Below are 19875 nucleotides of genomic sequence, written 5' to 3' on the forward strand. Positions count from 1 at the left end.
CACTGTGTATACTATACAATTACTGCTGTCAATTACTATGGAATGTGAGCTGAGGTATCACGGTACACTTATTGTGCTTGAAGAAATGCTATTGAGAAGATTTTTAAAACATGTTAAAGCAAAAATGTAATCATAAAGATATGATTCTGAATAGGAAAATTAATATAATTATGAAAGTATGGAGATAAATATACAAAGAAAGTACAGGAACAAATAATACAATAAATAGTTCAGAATTATTGACCAGACACAGCAAGCAGAATGATGGACTGTGACTAGGAGATGGTTCAAAGGTCCCCCAAGCACTAACAGGAGAAAATCCTGATCCTGGAGTCAGAAGAAGTGTCTTCCCGCCCAACATGTAAAGGGTTCATTCTAGTAGTTAATTGGAGGTAATGATTAAAACCTTTGCATTTTTAAGTTCTTTTTTTTTTTTTTTTTTTTTTTTTGGTTTTTTGGGCTACACCCAGCAGTGGTCAGGGGTTACTCTTGGCTGTCTGCTCAGAAATAGCTCCTGGCAGGCACGGGGGACCATATGGGACACCGGGATTCGAACCAACCACCTTTGGTCCTGGATCGGCTGCTTGCAAGGCAAATGCCACTGTGCTATCTCTCCAGGCCCACATTTTTAAGTTCTAAAGCATAAAAACAGTCAACATAATTTTTGAAAATCTTTGATTTTGGGGCAAAGAGGTGGCTGAGTGGTAGAACATCTGAGTTATGTATGAATTTCATCTCTGGCACTGTACACACACAAAACACCATCACCAATCTTTGATGTTTTAAAGTCTTAGTTACTCTAATGAATTTGCTACTGTGCAATTCTCAGCAACAAAAATTTTCACTAGATTTTCCCTCCTAGAAAAATTCAGGTAACTGACTTAATGCAACAATTATTATCATATACGTAAAAAAATAACAGGTTGTTGAAGCTACCAGATGAAATTTCAGTTAAGATTTGGGGCTGGAGAGATAGCATGGAGGTTAAGGCATTTGCCTTGTATATTGAAGGATGGTGGTTCAAATCCCAGCATCCCCATATGGTCCCCGAGCCTGCCAGGAGCAATTTCTGAGCATAGAGCCAGGAGTAACTCCTGAGTGCTACTGGATATGAATCAAAAAAAATAAATAAAAGATTATGTGTAAATGGAATCAGAATTGTCTTTATTTACACTTATAGTGCTATGATTTTAGACATTTACATATTATGTTTTATAATTATGTATCTCTAAAAAAAAGCAGCAGGAAAGAAACTCTACATCGTCATATACATACTTCTCTTTGTTTTCCATGGAGTGGCATCCAAATTTGCTAATATGATGTAAGAGTCACAGAGCGCCTCAACACTTTTGACCATGTCAGGTCTCCTATTTCTTATGGTATCCAGGATTTTGTTTGCAGCCTCAGTTCGATCCTTTTAATAAAAAACAAAACACTAATAATAAAATACCCAACAAACTTTTCAGTTATAAGTAGCAAAACTGAAAACAACTTACAAATCTAAACAAAGAAAGGACTATTATTACTCATATACTATTCCCTCATAATATTATCCCTCATAACCCAAAACAATCACTTTTACAAATAAGATGTAACAAAAGTACAAGAAATGAATTGGCTGCCTTTATAAATTTTACTTTTTACTGATTGTTATGTAAAAAAAGGGTAAAATACTATTGCTTTCACTTGTACTTTATAAAATACTCCAAAATGTTTAACCAATATTTGGTAACATCACAAATTTCAGCAAAACACATTTTTACAATTCCCTGAGACTTAAGAAGCATTCTAGGAAGGCATTATAAATGTTAACTGGAAAAGTTATATATGTTTACTCCAAATACCTTATCAAGCCGAGAGCTTTGTTTAGGTGCATTTTTAGTTATTCTGCTCTTTCTTGCTGCCTCTGGCTTGGTCAAAAACTCATCTTTGTTTGCATTTGCTAAGGCCAGTATAATAAATAAAGTATGATGGGGGTGATCCATTGAGATTCTAGAGATGAGCTGTCAGAAAATAAAGAAACATTCATTTCATACACACAAAATCTATAACTTTTTTCATTGTGCATTAAGGTATTTATTATTGCACTAGATACAGCTGTAGACCGAAAAGTCTGTATGAGAAAATGAGTAACTTATGTGAATAACAAAAAAATGAGAAAAGCCCTATTCCTGTTCTTATCTAGACTATTAATTATAAAATTATTTTCATATTTCCATTTTCTATAATGCAGTAATAGTACACTTTATGTACTAATGTAAAAGAAAACCAGCTCTTTTTTCTCTTCAGGTTTACTTACATTATTGAGAACTTCATGAAATCCTAGGCCTCCCATCATCTTGGTTCCCATCCTAGCAGCCAACTGGTACATAAGAGGCAAAAATTTATATGATGGAATCTTCATTCCAGCTCTCTATCATAAAGAAAATAAGAAAGGGAGTTAATTTTATTTTTTTGGTTTTTGGGCCACACCTGGTGTCACTCAGTTGTTACTCCTGGCTCTGCGCACAGAAATCGCCCCTGGCAGGCTCAGGGGCCCATATGGGCTGCCGAGAATCAAACCCAGGTCAGTACTGGATCAACTGCATTCAAGGCAAACAAAAACCCTACAGCAGTGCTATCTCTTCAGCCCCAGTTAAACTACTTTAAATAGTCTTGTGCTCAGGGCTTATTCCTGACTCTATTCTCAGGAGTGACCCCTCGTGGAGCCCAGGGGACCATATGTGGTGTCAAGGAATGAACTAGGCCAGTTACATGCAAAACAAGTGCTTTATTTCTCCACCATTTCTCAGGCTATAAGAGAACATATTGGAAAAAAATAATCTCCACTCTAACAATAATCTCCTCTACACATAAAGGTTACTAGTAGAACTTTACTAATTGCATGTTTCTTTTTACTTAGCTTGTGAAATGAACCAGAGGGAGAGGCATAGAAATAGAATAGTCTCATTCATGTGTGAAATATAAGAAAAACAAACGACAATATGGCAATAATATCCAGAGACAATAGAGATGAATGCCAGAAGGACTAGCTCATGACAGGAAGTTTGCCACAATGAGTGAATAGTGCAGTTAGAACACTAACTCTAAGAACAACTATCATGACAATAATGAGGGAGAGTGGTAGAATGCTTGTCTAAGCATTGGGGTGGGGGAGAAAAATGGCACTGATGAAGGATGCTATACATTCTATGAATGAAACCCAAATATAAACATTTTTTAACCATGGTTTTTAAATTAAAAAAAAAAAAAAGGAAGGAAAGAAAACCAAGACTTGCCTTCATCATGCCATTGACGTCAGAAACTCCAGAATTTTCAAGCCAGAGGGAACAAAGTCGAAATATCCACATGTCATGTTCTTCTCCACTTAATAAGCAGTTGATATAATTTTCAACAGCTTTACATAAGAAACTTTGGCGATCCTTTTTCAGAGCACGGAATGCACTTTCATCTATCTCAAGCTCTCGCTGCACCTTTATTGTATATCTTGCATTGAGTAATCAAAGATCACAAAGTTATATTTACAGAGCTATAAAATCATATACAATGTACAATATATAAATGAAAAAAGTACACAACAAGCTTAAAAGAAAAGAAAACTCTAATGAAAACTCAAGAAAAAAGCAAATCTCTAAAAAAAAACCCATATTTTCCCTTAAGTTTGTGTATTTTGAAAGCTACCCTAAGCAACCAAGGTATTAGTTAAAATTTTTTTATTTGGGAATTTTGGAGAACACATGCTAGTGCTCAGAACTAACTCATGGCTGTCTTCAGGGACTACACCTGGTAGTATACAGAGGACCTTCTGTGTACCTGGTATGAAATGGGGTTGGCCATGTGTAAGGCTAGTGCCTCACTCCCTGTCCTACATCTCCAGTCCTACCCAGTCTGTGCTTTTTAAAGTTTAGACATAAGCCCTTCAGTGTCAAGGGTTTCATAGTTCCATCCTTAAAGACTTACATCTTACGATGCAGGTTTACATGCAGATGAGAGAATTTACACATTCTTTTCTGTTATCTTTGCATTTACCATAGGGAAGTATTCAGAATGTGTGGTTGGGGACTGAGAAAGCAACTAAAGCTATGTGATCACAAGCAAAGTTTATACCTGCTAAATTCTTTTCTGCAATTTTTACAGTAAACACTTAGAAAATAGGAAAAAATTAGAATATCAAGGCAGTGGTTTCCTAAGGTTTAATTTTAAAATTGTAGATTTGGTTTTGACATCTAATACTGAAGTTATGTTAATTGAGAACAGGGAGATATCTCAGGGGATTGGAGCACATGCAGGGTACTAAGTTTATTCTCTGGTATCCATGGTCTTCTGAGCAGTACTAGAATGACCTAGAAACCTACAGCACTATCAGGTGTCAACAAGCCAAGTTTTAGTGTTCTAAACTATAGTTAACTGAATTTTTAAAAATCATCAAGGACATTGGAAAGATAGTACAGAGGTAATATGGTGCTTTCCTAGCACAGCTGACCTAATTCCATTCCCAGCACTGCAAATGGCCCTCTGTCTGGGTTCACCCCTGAGCACAAAGCCAGGAATATCCTGAGAAATACTGGGTGTGGCCACCCAAAAACAAATATATATGTACATATACATATGTATATATATATATTTTTTTTATTTTTGAGTCACACCCAGCAGTGCTCAGAAATTGCTCCTGGCAGGCACAGGGGACCATATGGGATGCCGAGATTCGAATCACCAATCTTCTGCATGCAAGGCGAACGCCTTACCTCCATGCTATCTCTCCAGCCCCAAATGTATATAGTTTTAATAATAAAAATTAAAACACTACAGGGATATGGCTAGAGAAGATAGGACAGAGATTAATGTGTTTTCCATGCATATGGCTGACCTTGGTCCAATCCCTAATACCATATGGTTTCCGGAGTACTACCAGAAGTGACCCCTAAAAACACAGCTAAGTGTAGCCCCTCATCACCATTGGGTCTGACCAAAAGTCCTCAAAAAAAGTAAGTAAAAAGTCAAGTAACTTTTCCTATACAAACACATGCAGTTCAGTATATGCAAAACTGTCATCTATTACCACATTTACCTGTTCATCTCAATTTTATGTTCCCTAAGAAGGCCCACTTCCTCTTTGGCTCTTCTCAGAAGAGCTTGCTTATTTTCAAATTCAGATGATTTCATGTAGTTTTCAATTCTCTGGAACTGAGTATCAGAGAATCTTGCTAATGAAAGAAATGCCCTCATTTTTCCATTCCTGAGCTCATCATTACTTTCTCCATCAGAGTTTCCAGCAACTTTTACTGCCTGCAAAAGAAAAACATAAACCACATGTATTTATAGATGTAGAGAAACGTCTAAAAAAAATTACTTGGGTCTAATACAGAGCCAAACTAAGAGTTAACACATATAAGGTCACATTATGAGGTACACTATTTTCTTGACGTTAGAAGACAACTTTCAGAATAGAAATAATCAAAACTAGCAAATACTGATAAAGAGCTGTGCATAAACAAAGGTCCCCTAACATATTACGTGTATTTAGTGAAGTAGCTATTTCCAAAATTAAAGGAAAAATAGGGAGAAATAGGAAGGCCAAAAGGGGCTGGAGAACTGAAGTCCTAATACTACTTTGTAAGGTGACTGAGTTGCAAATAAATAAAAACTGACTTGAAGATTCCACAACCAGCTCTCTTTGAAGATAACAAAGTAATAATAATTAGAAATAAAGTGTGGAAAGAACAGTTGGTGGTGCAAAGAAGGTAGTTTAAAAAAAAAGTGCTTCCTCTTTCTTAAAACTGTATTTCTAAAATGATGAGTGTAGAGAAATAACTACATTGAGAACTATCCTAACAATGAGAATGAATGAGGGAGGTAGAAAGCCTGTCTAGAGTACAGGCGGGGGTGGGGTGAGGAGGAGGGAGATTTGAGACACTGGGGATGGGCATGTTGCACTGGTGAAGGGGTGTGTTCTTTACATGACTGAAACCCAACCACAATCATGTTTGTAATCAAGGTATTTAAATAAAGATATTAATTTAAAAACTATTTCTATTTTGTACGGTCAAAATATTTAATAAATGTACAGTAATAATTTATGGAAAGGTGAAACAACATCTTTTATTTGTTTTTGAAATATATTTACTATCAATAAAAAGGATAGTTTATCCATGCTAGAAAACTACCTTAAGGGTTTGCTCAAAGATCTTACCTTTTCTAGATAAGTTTGCATGATGACAGTAGGATTCTCTAAGCGTGTTTCTGCTAACCAGTTACCACAAACCCTCAGGCATTCTGCATATGTAAGTTTTAAATTGGCATCATCCTAAATATAAAGAACAAAATATCAAAATGTACTCATTATAATTTGTAACCCTCTCTTTCGGGGGTTGGGGGAAGCAGGTTAACCAAGTTTCTTCTCAACTGCTCTCACCATAAAGCCATTTTAAGACTATCAAGTGGGGCCAGAGAGATAGCATGGAGGTAAGGCGTTTGCCTTTCATGCAGAAGGTCATCGGTTCAAATCCCGGCGTCCCATATGGTCCCCCATGCCTGCCAGGAGCAATTTCTGTGCATGGAGCCAGGAATAACCCCTGAGCACCGCTGGGTGTGACCCAAAAACCACAAAAAAAAAAAAAAAAAAAAAAAAAAAAGGGACTATCAAGTATGGAAGTTTATGAACTAATTATCCTCTTCTATTTATTGTTACCATTATGGGGCAACTCACACTTACTGTATACTTCTAATAGCATTCATATATAAATCTTATTATCTCATATAATCCATATGAAATCAACCTAATAAAATAAATACTATTATCCCGAATCTTATAGAGGAGAAAGCTAAAACTGAGGTACCAAGAGGGTAGGTAACTCTAGTCAACCTCATGCAAGAGTCCATATTCTTATTCAATATTTAAATACAGTACTGTTCCAACTCCAAAAGCTCTGATGCTACGATGACTGACATTCCTAAAGAATGGAGGCTGACCTACAGGTGCCCAGTACCACAAGCATCAGTCAGTCACTAAGGAGGTGTAGGTTAAAGGGACACCGTTATGTGTCAAAACCTTTATAAACATTTAACGATTCCTAAAAATGCCTCTACTTTGTCCTCTCTATGCTGGAGACAGAGCTGTTTAAGAACTGCATTTGCAATAATAGGTAACATTTGGGCTGGAGTACTTGCATAGTGACACGGTGTTTGCCTTGCATGTGGCCGACCCCGGACAGTCCCGGGTTCAATTCCTGGCATCCCATATGGTCCCCAGAGCCTGTCAGGAGTGATTTCTCAGTGCAAAACCAGGAATAACTCCTGAGCACTGCCAGGTGTGGCCCCCAAAAAAACAAACAAAAAAATAAAAATAAAAAAGGCTTAACAAAGTGATAAGTTATAAACCATAGGTAGACTGCTAAAATTTTATAAATAGGAGAAGCAAGTTACTTCTAAATAAATATCTACTAATTCATTAGATTTTTAAAAATATATTCATGGATTTTTAAATAATTTCCCATACATGAATTAGTAATTTAAAATTTTAATGTGATTGTGCATTTATCAAAATACTTGAGAGCACACCTCTGTACAACAGGCATCCAATTTCTTGATCATTCGCTTGAGAATATTCAGGGCAAGCTTCTTTTCTTTTTTTGCCCAGAACACTTGAGCTTCCTCCAACTGCCACTCAGAAATTCCAAAATTAGCTGAGTTATATTGTTTAATCTGAAATATTGCCCTTTCAGGGAGCTGAAATGAAAACGACATATGGGAGTCAAGACATACTTTTCCTATTTGTAATAATAAGCAAGTAACTATCCATGGAACTGTCCCTATTTGTACTGTCTTAAGTACATTTATCTCTTTATAATCTCTATGTAATTTTATATTCATGTTGGTCTACCTGTACACTGTATATAAAACGACTGAGGTGCTAGGCACCTAATTTTATAGGTAGGAACTTGATGTTAGACAAAGTTTCTTACCCAAATGCTTAAATTTAGGTCTAATTCCAAAAATTGGACTTTAAAATAATTAAGCTATATAATTTGTGTTATAAAATGTATAGAATATAATTTTAACAGCAATTTATCTCTCAGTGATTTTTTTTTTAAATTTCATTCATGCTTTCTTATATCCTGAATAATGAAAGAAATGTTAAAAGATGACAACAGTCTCAATCCTATTACCTGAGTGTTCTTGAAAGTTCGGGCTAGTGTGGAGAGTTCTATGAGGTGCTTGGTGAGAATGTCCTTAAAGCATGCTCTTTGGAAATTCTCCTTTTCTTTTTCCACCAAGATCTCCAAAATGACAGTGCGTAGAGCCATGATAGGCTCCTGAAAACTAAAATCACTGTCTTTGAGAAGCTGGGAGTGTTTTCTCCACTTACTGTATACTTCAGTAGGTTGTCTGTTAGTGACCGATCTGAAAACCAAGTAAGTCATGTAAGCACAAGGAAATTAAAAAATTGCTATTATGCAAGTTAAGAGTCTTAGATATAACACATAGCAGTTTTTGAATAACGAAACAAAAAATCTAAATAATGTTGGGGCCACACATAGCGGTGCTCAGGGCCTACTCGTGGCTCTGCACTCAGAAATTACTTCTGGCTTACTTGAGGAACCAAACAAAATGCTGTGGATGGGACCCAGGTCAGCTACATGTAAGGAAAAAGCCCTACCACTGTGCTATCTTTTTGACCCTTTAATAAAACTGAAATAGTTTGAAATACAAAGCAAAATTTGTAAACTAAAAAATGACCCAGCTCTTAAAAACAATACAGAGAACACAGATGATTTAAAATTTGTTCTTAAAGAGTTGGAAAAATGGTTCTTAAAAATACCTTTCAGGAAGATGGAGAAATATAGCACACAGTAGAGTGTTTGCCTTGCACACTTCCTGGCATCCCATATGGTCCCCAGAGCCTGCCAGGAGTGATTTCTGAGCGCAGAGCCAGGAGTAACCCCCGAGAGCCACTGGATGTGGCCCAATAAAACAAAAACAAAACAAAACAAAACAAAAAAAAACTTTCAGGACTAGAAAGACAGCTAAACAGCTGGAGCTCACACTTGGTAGGCAGGAAGCATGAGTTAAGTTCCTAAGATTGCATGGTCCTCTGAGCCTCTCTAGTAGTGAATTCTGAGCACCAATGGGTATGGCCCCCAAATACCCCAACTCCAAGAAAAGAAGCCCATCTAAACAAACATTTTGTTGGTTGTTGCTGCTGTTTTTTGGGGCCATGCCTTGAGAATACATTCTGCTGGCCTACAGTACAGAATTCCTGCCTCACGAGTTCTGTGTTCAGGTCCTTGAGACAAAGGAAGACAAGCCAACAAGGAAATAAAGTAAACTCATCATCAGTTATGTATTGTAGTAGCCCCCTAGGCACAGGAGAGGACTCTGCATAACTTTGGCTAGCAAGGTCTAACCCAGGGAAGTTAACTTCTAGCATCTGGCAAAGGCTTCATTTAGCAACATCACTTGCTAGAATAAGAGAACATGCATAGCATATGCAGTTTGTTTATAAGAAGAGCATGCATATCCTGTGTTCAAGGTAAGCAACCTCAGCCAGCCTTTCTAACTATACAAAAAAGTCAAAATGGCGCCGGGAGACTAAGAAGTTAACAAGGTGATGAAGCAGTGACGGAAACATAACAAAGCAATAGGAATCAAAACTTTAATTCCTCCTGCAAGGATCCTAGCACAACCAGTCTCAAATATTTCCTGTTTTTTGGCCGTTGGTCACACCTGGCAGTCAGTGTTCAGGGGCTATTACAGACACGGTCTCCTTGGGGAACACTGCAGTGCTAGAGATTAAATTCATGCCTCCTGTATGCACTACACATACCTGATCCTCTGAGATCTAGTTTCAGACTTACAAGTCAAATATTTCTTATGTACCATACCTGGCAATGCTCAGAGATCACTCCTGAAGTTCCAAGATTAGTCACATGCAAAGCAAGCACCCTACTTGTTCACAAGTCTCAAACTTTGAATTCCTTTACATTCTTAGAAATTGTTGAAGTACCCAAAGAGTTATTGTTTATTCAGCTATATCTAATTTTTATTTATTAGGAATCAGGGGAAATTAAAAATATAATTATAAATGTAAAAAAGTCATCTACTCGAGGCCAGAGAGATAGCACAGTAGTAGAACATTTGCCTGGCCAACCAAGGACAGACGGTGGTTCAAATTCAGGCATCCCAATATGGCCCCCCAAACCTGCCTTCTGAGCACAGAGCCAGGAGTAACCCCTGAGCACTGCCTGGGTGTGACCCAAAAACAAAAACAAACAAACATCTGTTATACTTCAGAACATTCTTGGTATGGATGTGCTGTTTTGTGGCCATATTCAATGGTATTCAAGGGTTATTCACAGTGTGTAACTCATGGTGGTGCTCAGGGGATATTGCAGGGCCAGGGATCAAAACCAGGTCTCCTCTTCATTCATAGAAGGGATACTAGCTTTGTGGCCTCTCCCCCAATGCATCCCTGCCCAATTATAACACTTTTAAAAATAACAAAAAGACAGGGTCTTGCATTATTGCAAATCTCTTTATCAGAGACAGATGAATTCTCATGCATGCTTCTGTATTTCATTTGTCAATACAATATCTTGGCTAAAATATAAAGAATATATAAAGAAATAATGCTTCATATGGACATGAAGTTGAAAAAGGGAGGACTATATGAAAAGTCCTAAATCCACTGTAAATGTTTTCCTGACACTTCACATGTCATTGTCCTCATGGCAGAATAATGATCTCCCCACCCCCAAATCAAATCGAACCAAGCCTTGATATAAAGAAGATTCGATTTTATGGGCTCTCAGAATGAATTCTGGGAATTCTTCAGTGCACATGGAGAGCTGCATCTCTAAGCATAATTAGCCTACATTCCAAACTGGAAGTTTTGATAGCATAAATGTCTGTTCACCAGTTCATCAAATCTTTGCTGTGACTTTTCGTCGTACGTCCCAATATATGGATACTGTTACTTTGGAGAGTTTCTATCGGAATTCGGACTTTTCACTTAAATATTTCTGTCTTTCGCTATGCAATTTTCAAAAAATATTCAATTTTTTGACTCTAAAATTCCATACTTCCTACTAAGAACACATATTTTATGATTTATTTTGGCACAACAGGATAGACAAGGGAATCATTATTATATGTTCTTTCATGGCTCTTTAGTAATGGTGATTCAGACTGGCCGAGATAACCAGGTGCTAAAAACTATCAAATATGTAGGAACTCCCCCTCCCAGGTTCTGAACTTGAACATATATCGCCCTAGATAACCTTTCTCTTATTTTCAATAAGTACTTCCTCCTAATCATCTTTAGAGGCTCTCTCCTCTAAACACCTACTGTAAATTTACTCACATTCCCTAAATAAACATTAAGAACTAGTCCCTGTCACCAAGAAAAATACAGGCTCTATTTTGAGATAATTTCTCTTATCTTTTTTTTTATTTTTATTTTTTATTTTGAGGTAATTTCTAATACAGTATGAAGCCTATCAATGAGGAAGTAATTTCTTCTAGGGTACAGGAGAAAAAAAAATAAAGCGCAATACAGATAAATGAAAAGAAAATGTTTCAGCAAGAGTATCTCTGAAAATGTCTAATGTAAATGTCTAATGTAAAAGTTAGTCCACTAGTTATACCCTTGTATCTGAATAAAAGGGAAGAATCAAAACTATTGGCTGGCTGGCTGGTTTTTGAAGTCCTTGCTGGAAAAAGTCATTTAATTACGTACCTGGAGATAAGCTCCCCAACATTTTCAAGCTCTGCAATGGCCTGCAGTCTGCTCAGTGTGGGGTAGAGCGAATATACAGACTCAAGGTTTCCCTTACAGACTTCTTCTACTTCTTTGACTCTAGAGGGAGAAATGAAAATTCTGAAAACTAAGGAGAGGTGTTCAGAAAATTAAAAATTCATGTTTGGGACTTGGGAAGTAGATCAAAGGCTAGTGGTCATGCTCAATATGTGGAAAGCTAGGGTTTGATCCCCATCACTGTGTGATCCCTCACGTACCACCGGATCTCCAGAAATGATCCAACCCACCCCCAATATTTGCAGGAGCCAAACAGCTCAGATTTACGTGCAAACTTTGCGTGGAGGAGGTCTAAGTTCCATCCTCAGCATGATGGTTCCCTGAGCACTACTGGGTCCAGCTTCATAACCCAAAATAAATAAATGAACAAAAAATGCTTGCAAAAGAAAAGTCATGAGGCATCTTAAGATGTCGTGAAGTTATAAAATAGTTTATCAATAGATATTGCCTATTACTTCTGCATTATTTAGGGTTTAACACTGAATCACATGGGTTATGTATTAGAGAGTGTGTTTCTTAGGGCAGTGTTCAGCAACCTTTTTCAACTGAGCCAAATCTTACCAAAACCACAATTGAAATTTATTTTGAAAGTCACACAGGGCGCTCACTGACAAAGGCTAGGAGCAGAGTCCTGACTCCTGGAGCGGCCGCCCAGCACACAGAAGAGCCAAATTAAAAGTGTGAAGAGACACATGTGGCTCTCGAGCCGCAGGTTGCCGACCACTTTCTTAGGGAATAGCAGGAAATGATAAGAAATTCAGGGGCCGGGCGGTGGCGCTGGAGGTAAGGTGCCTGCCTTGTCTGCGCTAGCCTAGGATGGACCGCGGTTCGATCCCCTGGCGTCCCATATGGTCCCCCAAGCCAGGAGCGACTTCTGAGCGCATAGGCAGGAGTAACCCCTGAGCGTCAAATGGGTGTGGCCCAAAAACCAAAAAAAAAAAAAAAAAAAAAAAAAAAAAGAAATTCAGTGGCCATTGCTAACCACCTCTAGTGTAAATCCATATGTTGCAATTACTTCTTTCAGAAAAGTCACGGCATTTAATGTAAAATATAGGAATTCTTTTTAACAATACCTGGCACATCTGAGAATTTCATAAAATGTAGAGAATTCTCTATCTCTTAGAGTCTGCAGTGCATTATACAATGACTCATGGTAGCTGTTTCCTTCTGCGCCTTTGCTGTAAAATTATTAAAAAATGAAAACTGGTTTTAGTAACAGAGAAAATTTAAACAATATAATTAAGATTTCTTTGTTTTAAAAACAAAGTAAGAAATACAAATAATTTTACAATTTCTTTTTTTTTTTTTTTTTTTTGAGCCACATCCGGTGATGCTCAGGGGTTACTCCTGGCTATGTGCTCAGAAATTGCTCCTGGCTTAGGGGACCACATGGGATGCTGGGAGATCGAACCGAAGTCCGTCCTAAGCTAGTGCCGGCAAGGCAGACGCCTTACCATTCTGTGCCACTGCTCTAGCCCAATTTCTTTGTTTTAAAAACAAAATTAGAAATACAAAAAATAAAATACAAACAATTTTACAAACAATTTCTAGTAAGAAATACGAACAATTTTATGGATCATTGAAATTCTTTCAAGCTGAGAAAGAAAACTTCTCAGATGTTTTTGATTTTTTTGTTGTTGTTTTGGTTTCTGGGCCACACTTAGCAGCACTCAGAGTCAGCACTCCTGACTCTGTGCTCAGAACTTTCTCCTATCAGGCTCGGGGAATCATATGGGATGTCGGGGATTAAATCCAGGTCAACTGTATGCAATGTAAACACTCTAACTGCTGTGCTATCACTCCAGTCCCCTTTTAGATATTTTTGTTTGGCTCTAAATATCATATATTTTCACTTATTTTAAAATTAAACAGGGACCAGAGTGATAGCACAGTGGTAGGGCATTTGCCTTGTATGCAGTCAAACCCAGGTTCAATCCCCAGCATCTCATATGGTCCTCCGGCTTGCCAGGAGTGATTTCTGAATGCAGAGCCAGGAGTAACTCCTAAGCATATGTGTATATATATATATATATATATATTCATATATATACATATTTATACATACATATACATATATACACGCATATATATGATGTATATATGTATGTGTGTATATATATACATATATATATGTATATATATGTATATATATGTATATATATATATATATATATACTCAGTATGTTCCAGGCTAAAGATATGCACGGAATCCAGAGTAGACAAGTAGAGAAGCTCACATTTATTTTTTGAGGGTGGGGCATACCCTGACCCCACAAAGGATTTATTCCTGGCTCTGTGCACTATATGAGGACTATAAGAGCTTGGGGAATTTGAACCAGGGTGGTGGCAGTTGCAGCCACATACAAGGCACAAGCCTTACTTCCTGAAGTATGTCTCAGGGCCCAAATCCCCATTTTCATGAAGTATATGTCAGATTTGGAGAAGATGGACAAAAAGAAAAGAAAACGGGCCCAGAGAGATAGCACAGTGGCGTTTGCCTTGCAAGCAGCCGATCCAGGACCAAAGGTGGTTGGTTCAAATCCCGGTGTCCCATATGGTCCCCCGTGCCTGCCAGGAGCTATTTCTGAGCAGACAGCCAGGAGTAACCCCTGAGCATCGCCAGGTGTGGCCCAAAAATCAAAAAAAAAAAAAAGAAAAGAAAAGAAAAGAAAACTAACAACAGCAGGGGACATGCAGTGTAATGAAGACTGGTGAGGCAGCTCCTTGAGAGTGGGTAAACAAAAGAAATAACTATCTGAACAGGTGACATGATTTAGAGCTTGATTGACAAGTAACCATGTACATGTTCATGGAAAAAAAAGAAAACACATTAAGGCTTTTATGTAGATTCAGTTGCCTGATGAAAAAACACAAATAACTATGTATTAAAATATAGTAAGAACAATGGGAGCCAGAGAGATAGTACAACAAGACATTTGCCTTGCACACAACTGAACCACATTCAATTCCTGGCATCCTATATATAGTTGGTTCCCTGAGCACTGCCAGGAGTAATTCCTGATTGCAAGGCCAGGAGTAATCCCTGAGTATCGTTAGATGTGGCCCTAAAGACAAACCAAAAATACATAGAAAGAACAAGGCAAGAGTAAGAATGATTCACAGAAGCAAATAGAAGAAACTAACTCATAGAGTGAAATATCTTAAAACTATGAAAGCAGAAGTCAGGGAGACAGCTCAGTGGGCATGATGGACCCCCAAACACCACTGGGATTACTCTCAAATCCCAAAAATAAAAGGAAACTAATTGGTAAGATCAGAAATATAATATGTAAAATCACCATGTTTTCTGAATGAAAAGCCAAATACTTAATAGAAAAGAGAATCTACTTTGGGGACAGAGCAATAGCATAGCAGTAGGGCATTTGCCTTGCATGCGGACAACCTGGGAGGGACCCAAGTTCAATCCCTGGCATCCCACAATGGTCCCCTGAGCCTGCCAGAAGCAATTTCTAAGTGCAGAGCTAGGAGTAACCTAGCTAGGAGTAACTGGCAGGTTTGACCCAAAAAACAAAAAATACCCACTTTGTATTTATATATAAAATGTTTTCATGATGTAAATACCAATAAGTTACATTATATTATTTGCTTATTAGTGCCTTATAGAAAAAAAGGCCATTAATTGGAATATCAGATTTCAATGATAGTAATATCACAGTAAAAGATATGTGGGTGTGGCCAAAAAACCAAACCCAGTTTATTGCTGAAATAGCTGTACAAAATGTCAGAGCTTACGTCACAGAAATGCCGTGATCCCACTGCATGTTTCTCCATGCTGCTTGGTAATGAAGCTCCCGCAATTCAGCACACCACTCCTTATTCTCATGATCTAGACCTTTCAAATAGACTGAAAGAACATGGTGGAGTCCAAAATTCTGCAAGGCCTGTGCAAGTATTTAAAAAAGTAAAAGGTAATCAAAGATAACTACTAGAAGAAAAAGGCATCAAACATATAAAGTTAGCTTTAAAAAGTTTTACATCAGAGGCCTACTCATGACCCCAAAATTCTAGAGACTTGAAATATTAGCTAGTAACAAAAATGATAGATTTGGGGACCAATTCCAAAGGAAACCACAAGAAATAGTTCACAAGAGATTTTTCATGTCAAGCACTTCCTAACAATATCTGGCATATTGTAGATAAGTAAGATAATGTCTCCTATTGTTAGCTAACAATAGACTATCTTTTGGTCAGTGATCCCTCTGATAGTCCCTGAGTGCCTGGGAAACAGGTAGCTTTCAGACCTTTATCTGAAGTGTCATCAGAGTGTACTGACATACTGAAATACCATATTTCACTGTATAAGTGCTGCTCACTTTCATGTTAATATATCTGTCTTTATTTTTTTTTTGTTGTTTTTGTTTTTGTTTTTGGGCCACACCCGTTTGACGCTCAGGGGTTACTCCTGGCTATATGCTCAGAAATCGCCCCTGGCTTGGGGGGGGCCATATGGGACGCCGGGGGATCGAACCGCGGTCCGTTCCTTGGCTAGCGCTTGTAAGGCAGACACCTTACCTCTAGCGCCACCTTCCCGGCCCCATCTGTCTTTATTTTTACTTTATTTTGGTTTTGGTGCCACACCCTGAAGTGCTCGGGGTTACTCCTGGCTCTGCATTCAGAAATTGCCCCTGGCAGGCTCTGGGGACCATATGGCATGCCAGGACTCGAACCCACATTGGCTACGTGCAAGGCAAATGCCCTACCACTGTGCTATTGCTCCAGCACCACCTGTCTTTATTTTTAAACTTTTATTATTGGTTACAACAGTGCTTTTATTTTTATTTATTATTGGTTACAACAGTGCTTTTATTTGTGACATTGATGTATAAAGTTACTTGACCTCTACCTCCACCTCCCACCTCCAACTGCCCAGGACTCTCTACCTTTGACCCTCCATCATGTCTACTCATCACTTCCTTCCCACACCACTCTTCTCTTCTCCCTCCCTTCACCCAGTTGGTAATCCAAGGCCAAGGGTTTGTTATCATTCTGTACTATCTACTCCCTTGTTTTTTTCTATGAAGCACAGATGAGTGAGATCATCTAAATTTTTTCTTTCTCCCCAAACTTGTTTGGCTTAACATGGAACCCTCCCCTTCTGTCCAAGTTTCATACAATATTTTATTTTAGCAACACGATATTCTTTTTCTTTGTTTGTTTGTTTGTTTTTGGGTCACACCCAGCAGTGCTCAGGGGTTACTTCTGGCTCTGGGCTAAAAAAATCCCTCCTGGCAGGCTCTGGAGAACCATATGGAATGCTGGGATTCAAACCCGGGTCAGCCGTGTGCAAGGTGCCCTACTCACTGTACTATTACTCTAGTCCCAGCGATACAGCATTCTGTTGTATGCAAATACTGTGACTTCTTTATCCATTCAATTGTTTTTGGACATTTGAGTTGTTTCCATATCCTCCTGCATGCTAATATACATATAAAATATATGTATGTATATGGTTTGGGTTGGTTTTTTTTTTTTTTTTTGCAAATAAAGGATATGACTAAAGTGTACCAGTGTTACTAAAAAAAATATGTGGTACAAAGATTATGAAATGAAATATGGTAAACTCAGTACTGCACTAATAGTGCTTCCTTTATCAAAGCAGGAAACCACAATGTACCTGAATGATTCCAGCCTGGCGGGTTGATGCAGAGATGCTGGTCTCAAGATCATATGTTACAAGGGCTTTCTCCCACATGGCTTCATGCTCATATGTTCTCAGCCTGGAAGAAGAGTTTTAATTAAAATGCCTTTAAGTCCAACGTGCTCACAACTCCTTCCTGACCAGGATCATCCTGATCATGATGATCTAGGAAAATGCAATTTTACCTAGTGAGGGGCTGTAATACTTTCCCTCCACCACAACCATACAGACTATCTGGCTCTCCGATGCTTCTGTAGATTTCTAAGAGCAGGTCCTAAAAATATGGAAATGACAAAAATTGGAGTAGAAAGTAACACTTTATGAATTTAGCACATTTTAAACTATATCATGACCTACAGATAACTCTCAACTTTAAACATTTATAAAAGTAAAATATATTAAAATATCTATTTCAAATATGTATTGAAATAAATACTATACTGAAATATACTAAGTGATATATTTTTTCATTAGTACAGGGGTGGCAAACACGCAGCTCTCAAGCCGCATGCGGCTCCGGGCCCAAATGAATGTGGCTCTTTGCCTCTTATCATTATTTTGTATACGGCAGTTCTTTACCAAGTTTGGGTTTTGTTATGCTGCTTCTGAGGAGGGACCTCTGAGGAGAGATCGTGGAGGACACAGCACACACCCACACCATTACTGCAGGATTTTTACCCTCACTCAAAATGGCAAAATGCAATATGTGTTTAATATATTATTGTTAAAATTATATGCTTTTGTGTGAGTGTTTGTCTGTTTTGGCAGGTCACTGCGCGGTATGGCTCTCTGACTCTCACAGTTTAAAATTTTGGCTCTTTGTGTCGAACTTGTTCGCCACCCCTGCATTAGTATAACAGACTTATCACAGGCAACAGAATGATTGTAGACTACTTAAAAATAAGTATTACTTCATAAATCACAAAATCTGCCAGGCCTTTTTTTTTTTTTTTGGTTTTTGGACCAACCTGGTGATGCTCAGGGGTTACTCCTGGCTATGTGCTCAGAAATCGCTCCTGGTTTGGGGAACCATATGGGACACCGGGGGATAGAACCGAGGTCCATCCTAGGCCAGCACGGGCAAGGCAGATGCCTTATCGCTTGCGCCACTGCTCCGGCCTGCCAGGCTTTTAACACCTCAAAAAATAATCACAAAAACAAATACAAGGAGCTGGAGCGATAGCACAGGTAGGGCATTTTTGTCCTGCATTCAGCCCACCCAGTACAGGCTAGATTTGATCCCCAGCATCCCATATGGTCCCCCAAGTCTGCCAAGGGCAATTTCTGAGCGTAGAGCCAGGAGTAACCCCTGGGCGCTGCCGGGTGTGACCCAAAAACCAAAAACCACAAAAAAAAAAAAAATTCTATCATATTGTGGGGGCGGGGCACAATATGTGGCGCTCAGAAATTATTCTTGGCTCTGTGCTCAGAAATTCTTCCTGGAAGGCTCAGGGAACCATATAGGATGCCAGCTATCGAACCTGGATAGGTCCCGGGTTGGTCACTCTCAAGACAAAAACATTGAACTATCGCTCCAGCCTGATTTCTATAATTCTAGTTGAACCTTTTCTATTAACAAATATGTTTCTATAGTTTTAAACTTTTTTGTACTCAAAAATGAAATAAATCTATCACTTAAGCCTAGCATGGTAAGAGGCATGATATAAAAAGGACAAAAAGGAAAGGAATAAATCAGGAGTAGGTCCTAAGAACCAAAATTGGTAGAGTGCCAGAAGGAATAATATGGAAGACTGGAGCACAAGCTTTTCAAGTGGGACCCCTGAATTCAATCCCTAATGCAGCAAGACATACACTACCATTGGAAGCAACTTCTGAGCACCAATGGGTAGGGTTCCCCAAAGGTAAAAACAAAAAAAGGTAGATGTAACTTATTGCAATCAAGGTATATAGATGCTTGCTGCTAGTGTTAAGGAAGCTGAATAAATAGTGATTACAGAATAAAAGACACATGAAGTAAAAGGTAGATTAGTGGGAATATAAATGCAGAGAGCAAATATAACTTTCTAACATAGAACATATAGGCTGGGAAGGAAAAGGAAGAAAAAGGGGAGGAAAGAGATGGTACCTAAAGAGACAAGAGGTAAGAGGGAAATGATTTTGTGTTTATTTTTAAAAGAGAAGGACTTCAAAAGTAGACGGTTTAAAAATATAGCTTTGGGCCAGAGCAATAGCACAACGGTAAGGCCTTGCACACGGCCAACACAGGACAGACCCGGGTTCAATTCCCAGCATCCTGTGCCTGCCAGGAGCAATTTCTGAGCAAAGAGCCCTGAGTAACCCCTGAGCACTGCCAGGAGTGACCCCAATTCTTTTCTTTCTTTCTTTTCTTTTTTTCCCTCCCTCCCTCCCTCCCTCCCTCCCTCCCTCCCTCCCTCTCTCCCTC

General features: G+C 38.4%; 1 protein-coding gene across 1 annotated transcript in view; it reads right to left on the reverse strand.

Annotated features, from left to right (window-relative positions):
* The window catches only part of ATM (ATM serine/threonine kinase), a 132116-nt gene that overhangs the window by 23885 nt on the left and 88356 nt on the right, over positions 1-19875 (reverse strand). Inside the window, 13 exon segments of the mRNA XM_049778655.1 lie at positions 1276-1414; positions 1845-2003; positions 2300-2413; positions 3279-3486; positions 5069-5286; positions 6191-6304; positions 7558-7725; positions 8166-8400; positions 11735-11854; positions 12886-12990; positions 15566-15714; positions 17448-17550; positions 17657-17745. Of these exon segments, the coding sequence (XP_049634612.1) occupies positions 1276-1414; positions 1845-2003; positions 2300-2413; positions 3279-3486; positions 5069-5286; positions 6191-6304; positions 7558-7725; positions 8166-8400; positions 11735-11854; positions 12886-12990; positions 15566-15714; positions 17448-17550; positions 17657-17745 (1921 nt within the window).

This window comes from Suncus etruscus, chromosome 8 (assembly GCF_024139225.1).
Source record: "Suncus etruscus isolate mSunEtr1 chromosome 8, mSunEtr1.pri.cur, whole genome shotgun sequence".
Taxonomy (NCBI): domain Eukaryota; kingdom Metazoa; phylum Chordata; class Mammalia; order Eulipotyphla; family Soricidae; genus Suncus; species Suncus etruscus.